Consider the following 20,601-nt stretch of genomic DNA (forward strand, 5'->3'; position numbering starts at 1 on the left):
TCATTCTCCCTCCTTTTTTCCTTTTTTTTTGAGATGGAGTCTCGCTCTTGCCCAGGCTGGAGTGAAGTGGTGCGATCTCGGCTCACTGCAACCTCCACCTCCTGAGTTCAAGTGATTCTCCTGCCTCAGCCTCCTGAGTAGCTGGGACTACAGGCACCCACCACCATGCCTGGCTAATTTTTGTATTTTCTGTGGAGACGGGGTTTCACCATGTTGGCCAGGCTGGTCTCGAACTCCCGACCTCAGGTGATCTGCCTACCTCAGCCTCTCAAAGTGCTAGGATTACATGCATGAGGCACCACCCCCGACTTTTTTTTTTTTTTTTTTTATGAGATGAAGTCTCACTCTGTTGTCTGGCTGGAGTACAATGGCACGATCTCAGCTCACTGCAACCTCTCCCTCCTGGGTTGAAGCAATTCTCCTGCCTCAGCCTCCTGAGTAGCTGGGATTACAGGCATGTGCCACCACACCCAGCTAACTTTTTGTATTTTTAGTAGAGATGAGGTATCACCATGTTGGCCAGTCTGGTCTCGAACTCCTGACCTTGAGCGTTCCACCTGCCTCAGCCTCCCAAAGTGCTGGGATTGCAGGAGTGAGGTACCATGCCCGGCTTTTTTTTTTTTTTTTTTTTTTTTTAATGGTCCCAGTATGTCCCTCAATCAGTTGCCCAGACTGGAGTGCAGTGGTGCAATCTCAGCTCACTGCAACTTCCGCCTCCCAGGTTCAAGTGATTCTCTGCCTCAGCCTCCCAAGTAGCTGGAATTACAGGTGCGTGCCACCACGCCCAGCTAATTTTTGTATCATTCTCCCTTCTTCAATATGTGTCTCATTTTCTTTGTCTGGCTTGGCAACTCCTATGGCCTCCATAGGCCCTTGGCGTGGACTTTTCAATGCTTTTCCCTTTTCCTTCTTCATCCCTTGGTTCAACATGGTCCTTCCAGATATTCAAGTACATCAGCTTCAACAAAACCATGACCCAGCTCTCCTCCACGCTGGCCCGCTGTGCCAAGGACATCCTGGGCTTCGCCGTCATGTTCTTCATTGTTTTCTTCGCCTATGCCCAACTCGGCTACCTGCTTTTCGGGACCCAAGTGGAAAACTTTAGCACTTTCATCAAGTGCATGTGTGTGTCCTGCCCCCTTCACTCCTCCCTGGCCCCTCACCTTCCAGCTCCATGGGTGTATATATCCTTGGGGAAGATGCGTACGTGCGTGTGGGCATGTCTGCGTTTAAAGCATCTGCGTGAGGGTCTCCAGAAGCCCTGGTGTGTGTGCTCAAATAATCTAAGCACCCTGCCCCGTGTCTATCAGATTGGGGTGGACGTATGGTGAGGGGTCTGTCTGTGACTAGGAAAGTGGGATGGGGGGTGTTTGTTAGGCTCTAGGTAAAGCCCAGACCTGGTCTCTCAGTTTCACTCAGTTCCGGATAATCCTCGGAGACTTTGACTACAACGCTATCGACAATGCCAACCGCATCCTGGGCCCTGCCTACTTTGTCACCTATGTCTTCTTCGTCTTCTTCGTGCTCCTGGTGAGGGTCTCTCTGAGGGGGTGGGGACAGAGAGCCTGCAGGGTGGAGTTTTGGTCCCAGTATGTCCCTCACTCAGGATTGATAAGTTTCTCAAATCAAGGATGGAGAGTGAGTGGGGTGGGCATATGTCGATCTTCTGAGAGATGGTTAATGTAGTATAGCCAGCATGGTCAGTTTACAGGTTTGCAGAGTATAAGGGAACCTGCAGACTTCCTCAGTAAAATCAAACCCTCACTCTCCAAGGATAGAAATGGGGAGAAAAGTGCCTCATGAGGAGCAGTAGCTGCACCTGGAAGCTTCTGCGACTGTCCAAGACTCCCCTTCCACTGGGGATCTCATGCTGATTTCTACTGCCACTACTTGGTAGTTCTCTCTCCCTGCCAACCATGAAAAATCTGGATTTTTATTTATTTATTTTAGACAGGGTCTCACTCTGTCACCCAGGCTGGAGTGCAGTGGTGCAATCTCAGCTCACTGCAACCTCCACCTCCCGAGCTCAAACTATCCTCCCACTTTAGCTTCCTAAGTAGATAGGACCACTGGTATGGTCAGGAGCCACCACATCCAGCTAATTTTTGTTTTTTTTTGTAGAGACGGGTTTTGCTATGTTGCCCAGGCTGGTCTCTAACTCCTGGACTCAAGCAATCTGCCTGCCTTGGCCTCCCAAAGTGCTGGATTACAGGTGTAGGCCACTGTGCCCAGCTCTTGGATTTTATTCTTACTAACAAGGCCAGCAATTTTCTTTATTTGATCAATGGATGGGGATACAGATATGGATTGGGGGGTAGATAGTAAAGAGATCACAATTGTACTCTCACCCTGAAAAGCTTCTAGTTCCAATGATTGATGGGCCCTTATACGAAGGAGGTCTGTGGCATATGTTATTGTATCTCTGTGGTCAGAAAGGTTACCACAGCAACTGAGAGTGAGGACACCAGGTTGGTCAAGAAGCATGATCCATCTCTAAGAGAACTGTGCTGAAAGGCTGGGCTCTGGGGACCTTGAGACCAGGGGTCGGTGGGCTGCCGAACAGGGGTTGAGAGCACTGACCCCTTTGGAATACGTGTCTTGGACATTAATGGGGTCAGTGGGCTCAATCCTTTCAGTGGGTCTGGGGGTGAGGACCCAGGTCCCCGCTTTATTTTCCAGAACATGTTCCTGGCCATCATCAATGACACATATTCAGAGGTCAAGGAGGAGCTGGCTGGACAGAAGGATGAGCTGCAACTTTCTGACCTCCTGAAACAGGTGACTGCTCAGTCTCCTTGAGCTACACATTTCCATCAGTGCCGCAGTCTAAGGCTCTGTGTCCTGGTCTGTTCCTGACTGATTGAGGTGCCTGTGCCCTTGTGTGCCTTTAATTTATCTGGGAAGCCTGGCATACTATGGGTGGGGCTGGGGACCAGGGATGAGTGAGCAGCCTGTGAGAACTTGTGCCTATTTCCTTTCCCTTTCAGGGCTACAACAAGACCCTACTAAGACTGCGTCTGAGGAAGGAGAGGGTTTCGGATGTGCAGAAAGTCCTGCAGGGTGGGGAGCAGGAGATCCAGTTTGAGGATTTCACCAACACCTTAAGGGAGTGAGCAACCAGAGACCCAGCCTTCTCTAATACCAGTCTCTTAAGTCCTCAACCCTCAACCATACTTCATTTGCTTATAAGCCTTTGGTTTTAGTTTAGGGGCCTCTGATCTTGACTTGCAGGCTTCAGATCTTTGCCCGTAGGTCTCCGCTCCTGACCTTCAGAACTGTGCCCTTGGTTTAAAGATCTCTGACCGTGGTTTATAACATCCTGGATCTTGTTGAACAACTCTTAGGAACCAATGTAATAATTCCCTAATCATTGAATACACACCCCACTCCCACAAAACTCTGATTTTTGTTCTATGCTTCCCCACAAACACTCATCTATTCCTTTAGCCATTCACTCCCTGATTCCCAGTCAAACATATTAATGCACATTGAACAAATACATTGTGAGCACCAGCTGCAGATCAGGCACTGAGTAACAGACAACATAATTTTTTTTTTTGAGACAGAGTCTTGCTCTGTTGCCCAGGCTGGAGTGCAGTTGCACAATCTTGGCTCACTGCAACCTCAGCTTCCCCTGGGTCAAGCAACTCTCATGCCTCAGCCTCCTGAGTAGCTGGGACTACAGTCATGTGCCACCACACCCGGCTAATTTTTGTATTTTTAGTAGAGATGGGATTTTGCCATGTTGGCCAGGCTGGTCTCAAACTCCTGGCCTCAAGTGATCCACTCACCTCAGCCTCCCAAAGTGCTGGGATTAGGAGACGACATAATTAAATGGGACAAAGTATTTGTTTTCTAAGAGCTTATAGACTTGCAAATAAACTGAATCACAGAATAAGTTCAACAGAAGTGACTAGGAGTAGAGGGTGATCAATTCTATCTCTGAGCTTAAGGGAAGGCTTCCTGGAAGAGGTAATGTCTAAATAGGGTATCGGAGGATGAATAGCTCACAAGTGGACAAGCAGAGGAAGGCTCTTCCAAGAAGAGATGAAAGCACATACAAAAGCATAGAGGTCTGAAACCAAGCAACATACACAGGAGGAATAAGTAGTTGAGCATTGCTAAGGTATTAAATAAAGGGGCGGGGATGAGGGGGTGGTCATAGCAGGAGATGAGACCAGAGAAACAGGCAAGAACCACACTGAGAAAGGCCACACTACCACTCTGCCAAAAGAATAGGGTGCCAGAAGGGATTTTAAGACGGGACATTTTTAGATCTGAATATTAGAAAGGTTAATTACTCTAGTTGTATTACGGAGGATGGATTTCAGGGGTAGGGAGTAAAGGGGAAGCTGGGGGATAGCAGTTTATTTAGAGGCAAACAGATTTTGCAATAATCCCTGTAGGAGGTCATGAGGCCCTGAACCTAGTGAGCAGGAGTCAGGGGAGGAAGAAGAAATAGAACAAAGTGTTTTCCTGGGGGTAAGATTGCTAGACTTTGGAGAACCTTCTTTTCCAGAAAGCAAAACTTTTGCCAGAGTCAAGCAAAAGAGTGAGGAAGTCCATAACTGAGGTCACAGCCACAGCTGGGCAGAAATCATTTCATCATCCTCTTCTCAGACTGGGACACGCAGAGCATGAAATCACTGAGCTCACGGCCACCTTCACCAAGTTTGACAGAGATGGGAATCGTATTCTGGGTGAGAAGGAACAGGAAAAAATGCGACAGGACCTGGAGGAAGAGAGGGTGAGCCGGGGTGATGGGTGGAGAGGCAGTGTAAGGAAATAGCTCACCCTCCCCTTCCCCCAACACACCTAGAACACAAACCCACCCTGAAAACTCTCCCACAGATAGACAGTAAAGAGCTCTCTACAATAGTAGTTCCCAAACTGCTGCACATTAGAATACCCTGGGGGGCCTTTAAAAATCTTCATACTCAGGACACACACTCTAGGCCAATTAAACCAGAATCTCTGGGTGTGGGGCCTAGACATCAGTACTTTTTAAAACTCCCTAGGTGATTCCAATACATAGCCAAGGTTGAGAATCATGCTCTAAAACACAGGCTTAGGGAAAAATGACCAATTGCCCAAGAATCACTGATAATTCCCTCCGAGGACTTGCCTTCTCTTGGGAGTTTTCAAACTTGGATTCTTGGCTGTCCCTGCTGTGCCTGCTCCATCCCTATCCAGTGTAGACCAAAAAAAGTCAAAGGCAGGGTGACAGCAGCCTAGAAAGTGCCAAGAACACTGGTAGTGTCCCTCCTCTGCTAAAATGAGTTGGCCTCTAGTAAACACCTCATCCATCAAGGCTTCTAGGATCTTGTGTTTACTTTGAGAGGTGACTCCTCCAGAGGTTGGTCCAGCACCACCACCCTGACCCTATTGTCTCCAGAGTCTGGGAGGGAAGGGGAATAGCAAGAACTAGAACCTGAGCCTTGGTCCTGAGATCCCAGTAGAGTGGGTGATAGAACAGGAGCTGATGGCTTCCCAGAGTTATCTCCTCCCTTCTAACCTCTGACTTCCTTAGCAGGTGGCCCTCAACACTGAGATTGAGAAACTAGGTCGATCCATTGTGAGCAGCCCACAAGGTGAATCGGGTCCAGAGGCTGCCAGAGCAGGAGGCTGGGTTTCAGGAGAAGAAATCTATATGTACGTGCAGCGAAGAAGCGCTGGTTCAGGGCTGGCAACACTTCTATTATGATACCCTATCTTGTACTTTTTCCCACAACTTTCCAATTCTCTGTCCTACCCCAGGGAGAACCTCTGCTCCCCTTTAATTCTGCCTACAAGGCTGGGTCTTCCCTTCCTTGTTCCAATCCAGACACATGCCCTTCTGCGAACCCTGCGTCTTTAGACATCCAGCCCCCAGACACAGATTTCTGCTCCGTTCGTCTCTCTCAAATCCCACACAGGCTCACAAGGAGAGTTCTGCAGCTGGAGACTGTCCTGGAAGGAGTAGTGTCCCAGATTGATGCTGTAGGCTCAAAGCTGAAAATGCTGGAGAGGAACGGGTGGCTGGCTCCCTCCCCAGGCGTGGTGAGTGGCCCTTCACCTGGTCCTCCTAGTTCCTCACAGCTGAACTCTGCCATCTTTTCCACTCAGTGGGTGGGGCAAGAACTTTTTTTTTTTTTTTTTTTTTGAGACGGAGTCTCGCTCTGTCACCCAGGCTGGAGTGCAGTGGCGCGATCTCGGCTCACTGCAACCTCCGCCTCCCGGGTTCACGCCATTCTCCTGCCTCAGCCTCTCCGAGTAGCTGGGACTACAGGCGCCCGCCACCACGCCGGCTAATTTTTTGTATTTTTAGTAGAGACGGGGTTTCACCGTGGTCTCGATCTCCTGACCTCGTGATCCGCCCGCCTCGGCCTCCCAAAGTGCTGGGATTACAAGCGTGAGCAAGAACATTTTTGAAAGATGTATGTTTTCAGGCTCCTGGGGAAACATGTTCACAGCGGTTAGTGTATCAGCAGAGATGGGTCATGGAGATAAGGCCTGGAAGTTGCTTGCCCTGGCCTAAGGGCTGCCTTGGCCACTATGAGATGGTCTGTATCAGTCTGTTTGGGCTGATGTAATAAATTATCATAGACTGGGTGGCTTATAAGCAACACAAGTTTGTTCCTCACAGTTTGGGAGGCTGGGAAGTCTAAGATCAAGATGCCAGTAGATTCAGTATCTGTTGAGGGCCCACTTCCTGATTCACAGAGAGCTGTCTTCTTGCTGTGCCCTTTCATGGTGGAAAGGGTAAGGGAAGTCTCCTTTATTTTATTTTTAAATTTTATTTATTATTATTATTTTTTGAGATGGAATTTCACTCTTGTTGGCCAGGCTGGAGTGCAATGGCGCGATCTCGGCTCACTGCAACCTCTGCCTCCCAGGTTCAAGTGATTCTCCTGCCTCAGCCTCCCAGGTAGCTGGGATTACAGGCATGTGCCACCACACCCAGCTAATTTGGTATTTTTAGTACAGATGGGGTTTCTCCATGTTGGTCAGGTTGGTCTCGAACTCCTGACCTCAGGTGATCCACCCGCCTCAGCCTCCCAAAGTGCTGGGATTACAGGCGTGAGCCCATTCATAAGGGCTACATACTGACTATCTAATCCCCTCCCAAAGGCCCCACCTGCTAATACTATCACATTGGGGGTTACAATTTTAACGGATGAATTTGGGAGGGACGCAGTCTATAGCAGTCTGAGTTCTCTGGAATCAGATACAGAGAAAAGAAAAGTGGTACACAAACTATTTCTTCAAATGATTTGTCCCTTTCTTCTTCCAACAGAAGGAACAAGCTATTTGGAAGCACCCGCAGCCAGCCCCAGCTGTGACCCCAGAACCCTGGGGAGTCCAGGGTGGGCAGGAAAGTGGTGAGGAAGGGGGCCTAAAGCATCAGACAGCAGGCTTCCCTCCCTCTGCCTCCGCACAGGCCCCCTCGCCACATCCCCTGCACTTCTAGGACAACAGGTCCCATCATGGCTGCTGCTGAGCCCCACCCTGCATCTGGCCTTTTGAGCCAATGTTTCTGTGTGTGGTGGGCATCATGCTTAGGCTTGTGACTCAGTGTTTCTGTGTGTTGCCGCATAGCTCTGTGAAATAACATCTTCCACTGGGCCTTTTACTCCCTGTGTACTTAGCTCTGTGTGTTAATTAAAAAAAAATGTTAACAAACAGGATAAAGAGAGGGAGGGTAATGGCTCTTCCTAAGCACCTGGATAGCCATGGTCTGTGAAAAAGGTAGAAACCAAGAGAGTAGGCAGTATCTAGAGGTCTTCCTACTTCCCAGGTGAATCTTATTCTTATCCTTTGTGCATCCCAAGATTTGTTGCTAGCACCAATGGGTTTCTCGTTTTCCCCCATAGAGGTTCCCTATAAAAAAGAAGAGGAAGCCTTAGAGGAGAGGAGACTCTCACGTGGTGAGATTCCAATGTTGCAGGGGAGTTAAGTGTGAGGCACTCCCGGAGCAAAGTCTATGAAGGATCTTCTGCAAGAGGCTGTCTCTTGGTCCACTGAACCTGGAAACTGAGTGGGCTTTAACCAGGAGATAAAAATGGAGCCTGAAGGGAATCAGGCAAGGAAATGACCTCAGGATTCAGAGGTCTTTGAATTAATATGTGGTGGGTTCTGACATTATTCTTCCATAAGACCATGTGGGTTTCCATGGTGGCTATCAATAAAACTCCTTAGGAAAACTTGGACTTTGCATTTGCTTCTGGTATTATAGAGGGAAGAAAGGCTGAAATTGTGGGCCATCCATGTGCCTGGGCTAGAAAAGGTTCATGCTCTCTAGGAGGTATAGATTAGGTGCAGTGATGTGAAGGAGCTGGGCTATAAGAACTTCTAGGCCCAGCACAGTGACTCACGCTTGGAATCTCAGCACTTTGGGAGGCTGAGTTGGGTGGATCACTTGAGGCCAGAAGTTCCAGACAAGCCTGGGCAAAATGCTGAAATCCTGTCTTTAATAAAAATACAAACAAATTAGCCGGGTGTCGTGGCACGTGCCTGTTATCCCAGCTACTTGGGAGGCTGAGGCATGAGAATCGTTTGAACTCAGGAGGTGGAGGTTGCAGTGAGCTGAGCCGAGATCACGCTACTGTACTCCAGCCTGGGTGGCAGAGCGAGACTCTATTTCAAAAAAAAGAACTTCTGGCTCGCAGGAATGGCTTGAAATAGTGGCTACTATAGTTGCACCATAGGAAAAGTGGGGACAGGTGACAAGTGAGACTCAGTCCTCAGGGTGGAGACAGTCAGGGCAGGAGGGCTGGGGATAAGGGGTAGCTGGTGTGTGTGTGTATGTACTGGCATCGGGGTGGGGTGAGAGGGTGCAGAGGGAGGATAACCAGGGATAAGATAAGAAACTACCAAGATTTGGGGTGTCCAGGAGCCTGCCTGAGGCCTGCTGAATATCTCCTATCCCTTCTCCTGTGGCCTTTATCCTTCCTCATTTTGCACCTTCGATTGCTCCCCAGTCACTTCTTCTCATCCATCTCTTTCACTCACTCCTGTTCTCCCATCCCATTAAGTACTCTGTACACCTAAGAGGCTTGTGAAACAGCTTAAATGCAATTAAGATAACCAGAGTGTATCCTCAGCCCTAAAAAAGTTACAGTCCAAGCTTTCTTCAAGAAAGGCTGTATCAACTGAAGAGTAGATGCCTGCCTGCAGTTTAAGTAATAGGGGCCAGTGAGTTGGTGTTAAACCAGGACATTGGGAGGGAGAGTATTTAGGACCAGGGATCAATGCCTGAAGGTTTCCCAAAGTGTGGACGAGACAACCTGTAAAACTTTGGATTCCCTGAGCAATCTTTTGATGACTAACTCCAGTGCGGAGTGTCAGGAGAGGGGGCAACCCGTCTTCAGTGGTTTTGGTCAGCAGGCCACAAACAGGGTTGATTATCCCAGGACGGGTCGTGAGTGGTACAAGACAAGTGATCCCTCCAGGGTGTGACTGTAGGGATGAGCTCGCCCTCAGTCCTAGACGTCGCGACTGTTGGCAGTGGATCAATTCACAATAGCCTGGCGTAGCTTCAATTTCGGCTCCGGAATCGCCCTTTGCTGTGTCATAGACCTGAGGCTGTACTGGACCGCTAGGCGCCGGACTGCAGGGCCCGCCGGGTGGGCGGGGCACACCCAGTGCGCATGCGCAGCACCCCGGCCCGGAAACAGCGCAGGGTCCGCTATGGCGGCGGCAGCCGAGGGCGTCCTGGCTACCCGGCGTGATGAGCCCGCCCGAGGTACCCGGAATGGATTGGGAGGAAGCGTTCGGTGGGGCGCCTGGGGCTCCGTCTTGGGAGGGCGAGGTTGAGTGTGTGGTGGCTCACCTGGCAGGAACGGGCTGGTGAGAGGAGTGCACTTGTCTCTGCGCGCGAGTGTTTTTCCTGTCAGGGTAACTGGGATGGTTTAGCGGGGGTGCCGGGTATGGGCGAGGGGCGATGCGAGGGAGGCGAGTTGGTGTGTCAGATGGGCAGGCACGCAGTGAAGGACTTGAAATTATGGCAGATGGAGAATGGAGCCGACTTGATGGAATGAATGCAAGTGGAGGGATGTCGGAACAGGCTGCTTTGGCTGGATTAGCACCGGGTGTAGGCGGGACACTTAGTCATTCTCCCTTGGCCCAGACGATGCCGCCGTGGAGACAGCTGAGGAAGCAAAGGAGCCTGCTGAAGCTGACATCACTGAGCTCTGCCGGGACATGTTCTCCAAAATGGCCACTTACCTGACTGGGGAACTGACGGGTGAGGCGGGGTCTGGGTTAATTCGGGTGCGGTTTGGCCCAGGAGGCCTGGGAGATGGTTAGCAGCATCAGTCTGCAGCTCCCTTCCTACCCTGCATGCCCTGAGACAGGCCTGTTGGAAGTTTGGGGAGGTCATGAATGGGAGAGAAAGAGAATACAATTCTGCAGGGCTCTGTAACATAGACTAATGAGAAAACAATAACAAAAAAGAATTCATATCCAGCAACAGTAATCAAGAAGTGCTTCCTTGGGGAAAGTGTATTTTGAGCAGGGTTGTGAAGGGAATTATTGGTGGAAAAGGGGGAGATGATACAACTAGTGAATGAGGTGGTATGTGCAAGCAGTGTGTTTGGCTAAGCAGAAGATGTGTTTACTGGGATAAAGAGAAATGAAATTGAGGAACGGGGAGTGACCTGCAGATTTAGGGACCTATTAGTTTGGTCTGAGGATTTGATAACCCATCCTTTGGGACATGACTAGTGTTTGATGGTTTCCAAGTGGACACATGACCTATGTGTGGAGGAGGATCAGAAAGTGAAGTATGGGCTGGGCGCAGTGGCTCATGCCTTTAATCCCAGAGGCCAAGGCTGGTGGATCACTTGAGGTCAGGAGTTTGAGACTAGCCTGGGCAAAATGGCGAAATCCTGTCTCCACTAAAAATACAAAAATTAGCCGGCCGTGGTGGCAGGCGCCTGTATTCCCAGCTATTGGGGCGACTGGGGCAGGAGAATCGCTTGAACCCAGGAGGTGGAGGTTGCAGGTTGCAGTGGACTGAGATCAATCACGTCACTTGCACTCCAGCCTGGGCGACAGAGTGTGACTCCATCTCAAAAAAAAAAAAAGAAAGAAAAAAGAAAAAGAAAGAAAGTGAAGTCTGGTCCAGTACAGCATCTCAAAAACATTTATTAAATTGTTTCACTTCCCCAGGAAATTACTGTAAGCTAAATTTGTGAACCAGAATCTATGAGAAAAGGCTTGATACAGAATAGTAGGGGTTGTGAATCTGTAATTTTTTTTTTCTTTTTCTGTTTTTAAGAGACAGGGTCTCACTATGTTGCCTGGGCTGGTCTTGAACTCCTGAGCTCAAGTGATCCTCTTTCCATCTATTTTGGTTGATGGCACCACCCAGGCTTAAAACCCCAGATACATCTTAGTCTGCTTCCATCCCTCAATATCTACTTGAACAAGTCCTATAAATTCCACTTCTGTAATGTTCTTCCACCCATGTTCTCCTTTCCATTCCTTTTACCACCACTCTGCCTGAGATCTTCATTACTTTTCTTTTATTATTATTATTATTTAAAAAAATATGGCCAGGCATGGTGGCTCACGCCTGTAATCCCAGCACTTCGGGAGGCCTAGGCGGGCGGATCACCTGAGGTCAGGAGTTCCAGACTAGCCTGCTCAGCATGGCGAAACCCTGCCTTTACTAAAAATACAAAAATTAGCCAGGTGTGGTGGTGCACGCCTGTAATCCCAGCTACTCAGGAGGCTGACATGGGAGAATTGCTTGACCTGAGAGGTGGAGGTTATAGTGAGCTATGATCGTGCCATTGCACTCCAGCCTGGGTGATGGAGGGAGACTCTGTCCTAAATAAATAAATAATAGAGATGAGGTCTGCTGCATTGCCCAAGCTGGCCTCAAGTGATCCTAACACCTCAGCTTCCCAAAATGCTGGGATTACAGGTGTGAGCCACTGCACCCAACTGTGACTGTAAGTTATCAGCCTGATTATTTATTTGTTTATTTTTGAGCAAGAGAAACCAAGTAACAAAATGTAGGTTTTTGGCTTCTCTTTAACAATTCCAAAGATTTGGCGCTACTAGCCCCTGCATTCTTTCAAGGCTATAATTGGCTAGAGCTGAGCAGCTGCCTCTTAAAAGGACTAGTGCTATCTAATTTGTCCTTACCACTTCCTGTTTTCTCCCCTTTACTGGGAACTAGTGTTAAGTGCCATTGATCACTGTTCTCTACTGTTATTTTTATTAGTAGCAGTACAGAAATGGTTTTCTATACCAATGGCTCTATCAAAACTGGTAAAGTAAGTGGTGGGCTAAGAGGATCGCATATTCCAAGAAGGGGAAGCACATTTCTTCATGGAAGTGAATAATTTTCTTATGCATTTAATGTGCAAACACTTGGCTTACTTTACTCATTTACATTATCTTGCTGGCTTCTAGGTGTTTGAATATGTCACCCTTGTTTTATTTTATTTTATTTAGACGGAGTTTTCGCTCTTGTTGCCCAGGCTGGAATGCAGTGGTGCAGTCTCGGCTCACTGCAACCTCCGTCTCCCAGGTTCAAGCAACTTTCCTGCCCCAGCCTCCCAAGTAGCTGGGATTACAAGCACACGCCACCACGCCTGGCTAATTTTTTTTTTAATTTTTGGTAGAGATGAGGTTTTGCCATGTTGGCCAGGCTGGACTTGAACTCCTGACCTCAAGTGATCTGCCCACCTTGGCCTCCCAAAGTGCTGGGATTACAGGCATGAGGCGCAATGCCTAGCTGTGACCTTTGTTTTAGAGAGACTAATTTGATAGCAGTATAAATATGAGAGCGTAGATATGGGGGAGAGAGAACAGAGAGAGATGAGCAATAATTCAGATGAAAAGTAATAGAGGACCAGGCACCATGGCTCATGCCTGTAATCCTAGCACTTTGGGAGGCAGGAGGATTGCTTGAGGCCAGTAGTTCAAGACCAGCCTGGGCAACATAGCACAACTCCATCCTTGTAATCTTGTCTTTCCCCCTACCATCCAGAGGTTACATGCTCCAAGTAATCTAATAATAATAAAAGAAAAGAAAAGTAATGAAGATCTGAGGCAGAGTGGTGGTAAAAGGAATGGAAAGGAGAACATGGGTGCAAGAACATTACAGAAGTGGACTTTATAGGACTTGTTTAAGTAGATATTGAGGGATGGAAGCAGGCCAAGATGTATCTGAGGTTTTAAGCCTGGGTGGTGCCATCAGCCAAAATAGCTGGAAAGAGGAACTGTGTTTAGTGTGAAAATGTTTTCAGTTTTGGGTTGGCTGCTTGTTGATGTAACTGGGGAACTCAGGTGTACATTGGATTCCAGAGCTCAGAGACTGATCTGGGCACAAGAAACAGATTTCGGAGTCACTTTCATAGTGGTGTGATTGGAGGCTGTGCAGGATGAGATTGCCAAGGAAGAGCTTAGAAGTAGGTAAGAGAGCCTAGGCTAAAATGTCAGGGAATGCATGTGTGGTGCACTTAATTTGTTTTTAATAACACTTAAAGTACCTAGGTTTCCAAATGATTTATTATATAATTAATTTTAAGCAAATTGTTATTTTCCTATGATTGTTATTCTTACTTGCACAAATGCTTTATTGAATTTAAGAGTAAATTGATATTTCCTCTTAAACTATGCTAGTTTCTAGCATAAGCCTGGGAATGCCCATAGGTATGTGCTACCCATGTAAACATCAGTTATGTGTTACAGCTGAGAAAAAGTTGAGAACTGATAGTTAAGGGGGTCTGATAAGAAAGGATCTGGCATAGACATCTAAGAAGAGCAGTTAGAGATTAGAAAATCGGTGTAGTACAATGCCATAGCAGCCAAAGGAAATGAGCATTTCCCAAAGAGAAAGAGATCAGTGGTGTCCAAGACAATGGAGAGGTTTAGGAGGATAAGAACTGAGCAAATGCCATGGCTAGCAGGGCACAGATGACCTTGGAGCATGTAATCTCTGGATGATAGGGCCAAAAACCAGACTACAAGGTATATGCAAGTAAATGGTAAGGAAGAGGATGTAGTGAGTGTCAGCTACTTTTTCAAATTGTTTAGCAGTGAAGCTCCTTTGCTTTACTGAGCAAATGATATAGGTGTAGCAGAATAGAGAGAGTGCTTTTGAGCTGGAAGAAATCTGAATATATTGTTATATAGAGAGGAAGGTGCCAGGAGAGAGGGAGAATTGGGAAATGCAAGTGAAAGGAGATGATTGAAGAGAGGCCCTGAAGAAGTAGAAGTGTTTGGGATCAAGGCCGCAAGAGGAGGGGGTTGTCTTGGCAAGAATAGGAACACTTCTGCCTCTTGGGAAGATACTAAGATCCAGAGAAGTTTAGAAGTAAGGCAGAGAGAAAACAAAAAACAAAAGAAGTAAGGCAGACAGGTTGAAGCAGCTTATGTTAATGGACTTGGCGTTTAAGAAAATTGGAGTAGAGACCATTTGCTTTGAATGGGGATAGGGAAAGAACTGAGGATATGAGAAGCAGACAGATGGTTTGGAAATGTCACTGCATAAAATGCAATATAGAATTATACATGGTAATAAACGAGTTACGAAGAAGTAGTGAGGTCCTAGCTGATAGTATGTGTGTGTGTGTATATATATATATTTTTTTGTTTGTTTGTTTGTTTTTTGTTTTTTGAGATGGAGTCTCACTCTATCACCCAGGCTGGAGTGCAGTGGCGCAATCTCGGCTCACTGCAACCTCCACCTCCTGGATTCAAGCAATTCTCTGCCTCAGCCTCCCGAGTAGGTGAGATTACAGGTGCCTGCCACCACACCCGGCTAATTGTTTTGTATTTTTAGCAGAGATGGGGTTTCACTATCTTGGCCAGGTTGGTCTTGAACTCCTGACCTCGTGATCACCTGCCTCGGCCTCCCGGAGTGCTGGGATTACAGGCATGAGCCACCGCGCCCAGCCTGATAGTATATATATTATATGTATATAATTTAAATGTTTTCATGCTGTAGAAGTACCAAGACTATTTTACCTCCCTTTTCTTAGGACATGAGTTTATCATTTCCCTTTGTAACCATGATCCTGAACCTTCTGGATCTTGTTTGGTTTAGATAGTTTTCTGATTGTTGCCTGAATTTCTACTTAGACTTTCAGAGTACATAGGCTGAGTTATAAATGTCATAGATCAAAAGTGGCCCACTCTTTTGACACTTCCTTGGTCCTGCTTTGAACTACCACTTAGCTTATACTCCCACATTCTAATGATCTAAGACAAATCTTAAAGACATTACATCTTCTGTTTAATTTTCAAGCCACCAGTGAAGACTATAAGCTCCTGGAAAATATGAATAAACTCACCAGCTTGAAGTATCTTGAAATGAAAGATATTGCTATAAACATTAGTAGGAACTTAAAGGACTTAAACCAGAAATGTAAGTAATAATATTTGTAATTAAACATGTTTGTATTTAATGTTCTTTTGTGCTTGGGGCCATGGAGAAGAGGAGGGAACATGACATCCTTGTCTTGTGGGAGCTTGTTTTCTAAAAATGAATTCCAAATTTAAGATTAATTTCTTCCATTCTGAGGATTAGCATGTTTTGTTTGTATGGTTATTTTTGCTTCTAAATCTTGATTTTATCAGTTTATTCCTGGAATGGGAGGGGGCAAAGGAAGGGTGGCCAGATTCTAATGAATTGATTTACAGATCCATAAAGGATTACTCTATAAGCAGAAAACCAAAAACTCTATAATGGAAAACACTAATTTAGAGTAGTCGAATATATTTTTTCCATTGACTTATTATTTTTGTGTTCCTTGTCTCTAGGGTGCTCTTTCTTGGTATGGGAATACCCAAGAAACAGAATCAGTAATGGAAAGATTGCTCAAGGAGCAAGAAATTAAAAAGAATGGAAAATTAGTAGATCAGAGACACTAAGTCCTGGGCCACAGTCGTGCCCGATCAACTAGCTACTGTCTTCTAAACACCTGCCCTGCTAGTGCTCAGAATCATGTCACGCCACCTAATCTGTCTTAGCATAGCTGGAGAGACACTAGCATTATTACTTTTCCACTCTTTTCCTAGATTCCTTGTTGATAAAACCATATAAACATGAGGTTTTTGTTTGTTTTTAAAGATGCTGGACTGCAGCCTTATCTGGATCAGATCAATGTCATTGAAGAGCAGGTAGCAGCTCTTGAGCAGGCAGCTTACAAGTTGGATGCATATTCAAAAAAACTGGGTAACTGTTTTTACTCTGTTTTGATGTAATAAAGAGTGCTTCCTGCCAGCATATTCTTAGTAAACATAATAGTTAACATTTATGGTGTGCCTACAGTGATCTATTAATCTTCACAAAATCTTAGTAATTTATTATTATATTAATAAAAATAACATTTCCTGATTACTTAATGACATATCAGGCACTGTTCTTAGTGCTTTACATGTATTATGTTTGGTTTTTGGTTTTGGTTTGTTTTTTTTGAGACAAGTTTCACTCTTGTTGCCCAAGCTGGAGTGCAATGGTGCGATCTCGGCTCACCGCAACCTCCGCCTCCTGGGTCTGGGTTCAAGTGATTCTCCTGCCTCAGCCCCCTGAGTAGTTGGGATTACAGGCATGCCACCATGCCTGGCTAATTTTGTATTTTTAGTAGAGACGGGGTTTCTCCATGTTGGTCAGGCTGGTCTCGATCTCCCAACCTCAAGTGATCTGCCCACCTCGGCCTGGCCTGTATTATGTTTTTTATCTTCCCAATAATCTGTGAGGTAAGTACATGATTTTTTTTTTGTACTTTTAGTAGAGACGAGGTTTCACCATGTTGGCCAGGCTGGTCTTGAACTCCTGACCTCGTGATCCGCCCGCCTCAGCCTCCCAAAGTGCTGGGATTATAGGCGTGAGCCACCACGTCTGGTTCAAGTACATGATTTTTATCCGCATTTTGTAGGCGAGGAAACTGTGGTTTAAGGGGATAAGTAAGTTGCTTAAGGACACAAAGCCAGTACAGGGAAGAGCCATATTTCTAAGCAGGTCTGTTTGCTTACAAAGCTCAAGTTCTTATTCATAGTTGAGAAGGCAGAAGCACCTTTAATAATGTAGATAAATATGTCTTAAATGAATAGTCAGTTGAGGATTTTCTTGAAAGATCACTTTTCCTTTGAGGAAGAAACTAGTATTTTTAGTACTAGTGGTTTGCTAACTGGCTCTGGCTCTTACGTACATGGTTAAAAGTAAAGAATTTAGTGGGTTTTTTGTTGTTGTTGTTGTTGTTTTTTCTATAAGAGATGAGGTCTTGCTGTGTCACCCAGGCTAGGGTGCAATGACGTGATCATAGCTCCCTGTAGCCTTGAACTCCTGGGCTCTAGTGATCCTCCTGCCTCAGCCTCCTGAGTACCTGGGACTACAGGTGTGCACCATCACATCCAGCTACTTTAAAAAATTTGTTTTTGAAACAAGGACTTGCTGTGTTGCCCAGGCTGGTCTCGAACTCATGGCCTTAAGCAATCCTCCCACCTCAGCCTCTCAAGTAGCTGGAATCACAGGCCTGAGCCATCACATCTGGCCTGAGTTTGTTTTTGTCCTTATAACATTCACAGATTATTTTATTTTCATCATTTAACAAGAGCTGACTACTTCAAGAAAGTAGTTTGTAGTAGGCTGGGATTCGATGTGGGTGGTGATTAACAATCAGTTTTATTTTCTACAGTTACATTTAGCCAGTGATTACCGTGAACCTTACTGTGTAGAAGGCAGGGGTAACCTTACCACGTAGAAGGTATCTTGGTTCACAGTAACCATTTGTGACAGAGTCCCTTTTTCTGTTAAAATTGTGAAACCAGGTGCTTTCATGGTTTTAATAGAAAAACGGAATGTCACAGTAAGAGGCTTATTTGATGGCCTTTTAAATCTCTGTATCTTTCAAAATTGCTTTCCTGGAGTAAGGTGTAAGGATAAGAACATAAAGGAGGAAACATACATTTATACTTCCTGAGGGTTCCAGTCTGGTTCCAGAGGGCACCTGGGACAGTGCTGAGAGAGGCAGTTTTTTAGTAAGGCTCTTGATAGGTCAAGTGACAGATCTGCCCCATCCTGGTGGAGCTGTCTAAGTAGGTGCTGTTGACAGGGTGGGGACTTCATGAACCTGTGTTAGGCTCTCAATTCTGAGTGTCTGTGCTTGAATTCTTTTTTTTTTTTTTTTTTTTTTTTTCTTTTTTTTTGAGACGGAGTCTCACTCTGTCACCCGGGCTGGAGTGCAGTGGCGCGATCTCGGCTCACTGCAACCTCCGCCTCCCGGGTTCACGCCATTCTCCTGCCTCAGCCTCTCCGAGGAGCTGGGACTACAGGCGCCCGCCACCACGCCCGGCTAATTTTTTGTATTTTTAGTAGAGATGGGGTTTCACCGTGGTCTCAATTTCCTGACCTCGTGATCCGCCCACCTCGGCCTCCCAAAGTGCTGGGATTACAAGCGTGAGCCACCGCGCCCAGCCTGTGCTTGAATTCTTACTCCAAGTTTTACAGATCAGTGATCTGTATATTTGGACAGATGATGAGATTGAAGCTAATAGATTTTTAGCAATATTATACATATTTTTTTTAACTTGACTGGAAATGCTAACTAAAAACTGTCTTTGTAAGAGCCAGTTTTAAAATATGTAACTCTCCCTCATCCCTCACAGAAGCCAAGTACAAGAAGCTGGAGAAGCGATGAGAAACTTATTTCTATGGGACAGAGTCTTTTTTTTTAATGTGGAAGAATGTCTTACAAAACCTGAATCCTGAGGCTGATGAATTGTGAAAATTCCTCAAAAGGAAATTATGCTGGTCATCCCCGGAACATCTCAACGTTCGAGTAAACTGGAGGACTGTGGCTATTCCTGAACCTTCTTTGAGGCAGAATCCCTCAGAATCTCACACTTATAACTTCCTACCTTTTACTTGAATGCTTTGCCATATTCAGGACAGAGACTCTCACAAAGTTCAGAAAACATCTGGACTTACCAGTAAAATCAAACGAGAGGACCTATTTTCTCTGGTAGTGGTTGATTACTACATTATTTTCTTAAGTGGCTGGTTTTTTAGTTACTATGTAAATGGTCGTTTTTTTTTCTGTTAATGATGCTAATGTGTTATAAACAAGATTCTAAATTTAAAAAGGAAAACAAAACAAACTTGTTCTCTGCAGCTTATTACCTTGTGAATGTCGGTAACTTACTTTTCCATAATATTGCAAATAACATAAAATCTTAAAATAATTCTAAGCTGAGTCTTCTAGATTGAGCAGAAATGGTGAAAGGAGTATTGATAACTTGGTGTATGTGATGGGCCCCTCTTGTTTATTTTCTATGTGAGTCACATTAACATGCGGTCAATTTGGGAAACGTGATGACAACAAAGACTAGATGGGTATGTGTGTTTATGTGTTGGGTAGGGAGGTGATGATTGCCACTCATAAAATAAAGGATTTTATAAAATACCTTCCTACTGTGTATGTAGGGTTTGGGGGGATCTTAGGGACCTAATCGACTTCTTTTCACACTAAAAACATCAGACAATGGGACATACTGACTGACCAGTCTAGGTTGAAAGATAGGCAGCCTTACCCAGAACACAACATTAGCAGCTGGGAAGGTGTCTGAGGTCCCCAATTACATGTCCCGAAGAGTTTCTTACTTCTCTTTCTGTCATTTCTCGTCTGTTCCAGACAGTCATCATTTATCCTCTGTTCTTCCTGGACTGTTGCTGTGGTCTTTTCTCATCTTAACTGTCCCTCCAAACCACCCTCCACACTGCTGCCAGAGCAATCTTAAAAATGTAAACTGGCCCTATTACTCCTGCTTAGAACCCTATAGTGACTTATCATGGCCTCTTTGAAAAATCTAGACTTTCATTACGCATACAAGTCCCTTGTGTTTTTTTGTTTGTTTATAGACAGGGTCTCTATCGTCACCCAGGCTGGAGTGCGGTGGTGTGATAATAGCTCACCTTGACCTCCTAGGCTCAACTGATCCTCCCACCTCAGCCTCCTGAATAGCTAGGCCTACCAGCACACTCCACCATGCCTTGCTAATTATTTTTATACAGATGGAGTCTCACTATGTTGTCCAGGCTAGTCTTGAACTGGCCTCAAGTGATTCTCTTACCACAGCCTGCCAGAGTGCTGGGATTGTAGGCATGAACCACCGTGCCTAACATAAGGCCCCTATTTAAACATTTTTCTTAAATAAAAAACAAAAGAAGAATTAAACTGTAACTCTACTATCTCAACATAGAATCAGTCTTACCCCTTCTTCCAACCCTTTTCCTTTTCCGTGCATGTATTGATCTATTTTTTTTTTTTTTTTTTTTTTTTTTTTTTGAGATGAAGTCTCGCTCTGTTGCCCGGGCTGGAGTACAGTGGTGCGATCTTAGCTCACTGCAACCTCTGTTTCCCGGGTTCAAGTGATTCTCCTGCCTCAGCCTCCCGAGTAGCTGAGATTTACAGGTGCCCACCACCACACCAGGCTAATTTTTGTATTTTTAGTAGAGACGGGGTTTCACCATGTTGGCCTGGCTGGTCTTGAACTCCTGACCCCAAATGATCCACCCACCTCGGCCTCCCAAAGTGCTGGGATTACAGGTGTGAGCCACCACACCCAGCCATGTTGATCTATTTTTAAAAAGTTTTTATT

At 45.9% G+C, this 20,601-nt stretch overlaps 2 protein-coding genes across 4 annotated transcripts in view; both read left to right on the forward strand.

The window, feature by feature from the left end:
* PKD2L1 (polycystin 2 like 1, transient receptor potential cation channel) overlaps window positions 1–8,183 on the forward strand; it is a 40,154-nt gene extending 31,971 nt beyond the window's left edge. For both annotated transcript variants that reach the window (XM_030802405.1, XM_030802413.1), the window contains exons 8-16: window positions 942–1,123; window positions 1,410–1,530; window positions 2,680–2,778; window positions 2,988–3,109; window positions 4,621–4,747; window positions 5,534–5,652; window positions 5,916–6,039; window positions 7,277–7,361; window positions 7,854–8,183. In XM_030802405.1, the coding sequence (XP_030658265.1) occupies window positions 942–1,123; window positions 1,410–1,530; window positions 2,680–2,778; window positions 2,988–3,109; window positions 4,621–4,747; window positions 5,534–5,652; window positions 5,916–6,039; window positions 7,277–7,361; window positions 7,854–7,936 (1,062 nt within the window). In that variant the 3' untranslated portion in view covers window positions 7,937–8,183. The remainder of the gene's footprint in view (window positions 1–941; window positions 1,124–1,409; window positions 1,531–2,679; window positions 2,779–2,987; window positions 3,110–4,620; window positions 4,748–5,533; window positions 5,653–5,915; window positions 6,040–7,276; window positions 7,362–7,853) is intronic.
* A 1,439-nt stretch (window positions 8,184–9,622) lies between these two features.
* Window positions 9,623–19,408, forward strand: BLOC1S2 (biogenesis of lysosomal organelles complex 1 subunit 2). Of its 2 annotated transcripts, XM_030808520.1 has the most exons (6): window positions 9,632–9,724; window positions 9,990–10,021; window positions 10,109–10,225; window positions 15,248–15,367; window positions 16,073–16,177; window positions 18,610–19,408. In XM_030808520.1, exons 3-6 carry the CDS (start codon window positions 10,183–10,185, stop codon window positions 18,639–18,641), a joined length of 300 nt encoding a protein of 99 aa, XP_030664380.1. In that variant the 5' UTR covers window positions 9,632–9,724; window positions 9,990–10,021; window positions 10,109–10,182; the 3' UTR covers window positions 18,642–19,408. The 2 variants fall into 2 exon arrangements, with proteins under 2 accessions (XP_030664372.1, XP_030664380.1); XM_030808512.1 differs by lacking the exon at window positions 9,990–10,021 and having other exon boundaries at window positions 9,623–9,724.
* The last annotated feature ends 1,193 nt before the right edge of the window (window positions 19,409–20,601 follow it).

The sequence above is a fragment of the Nomascus leucogenys genome, chromosome 3 (assembly GCF_006542625.1).
Source record: "Nomascus leucogenys isolate Asia chromosome 3, Asia_NLE_v1, whole genome shotgun sequence".
Lineage (NCBI taxonomy): Eukaryota > Metazoa > Chordata > Mammalia > Primates > Hylobatidae > Nomascus > Nomascus leucogenys.

Coding starts and splice junctions, on each gene's coding strand:
- BLOC1S2 (XM_030808512.1), top strand. CDS start 9,670: ATGGCGGCGGCAGCCGAGGGCGTCCTGGCTACCCGGCGTGATGAGCCC. Junction 10,226..15,247: donor CCTGACTGGGGAACTGACGG/GTGAGGCGGGGT, acceptor TTAATTTTCAAG/CCACCAGTGAAGACTATAAG. Junction 15,368..16,072: donor AAAGGACTTAAACCAGAAAT/GTAAGTAATAAT, acceptor TTGTTTTTAAAG/ATGCTGGACTGCAGCCTTAT.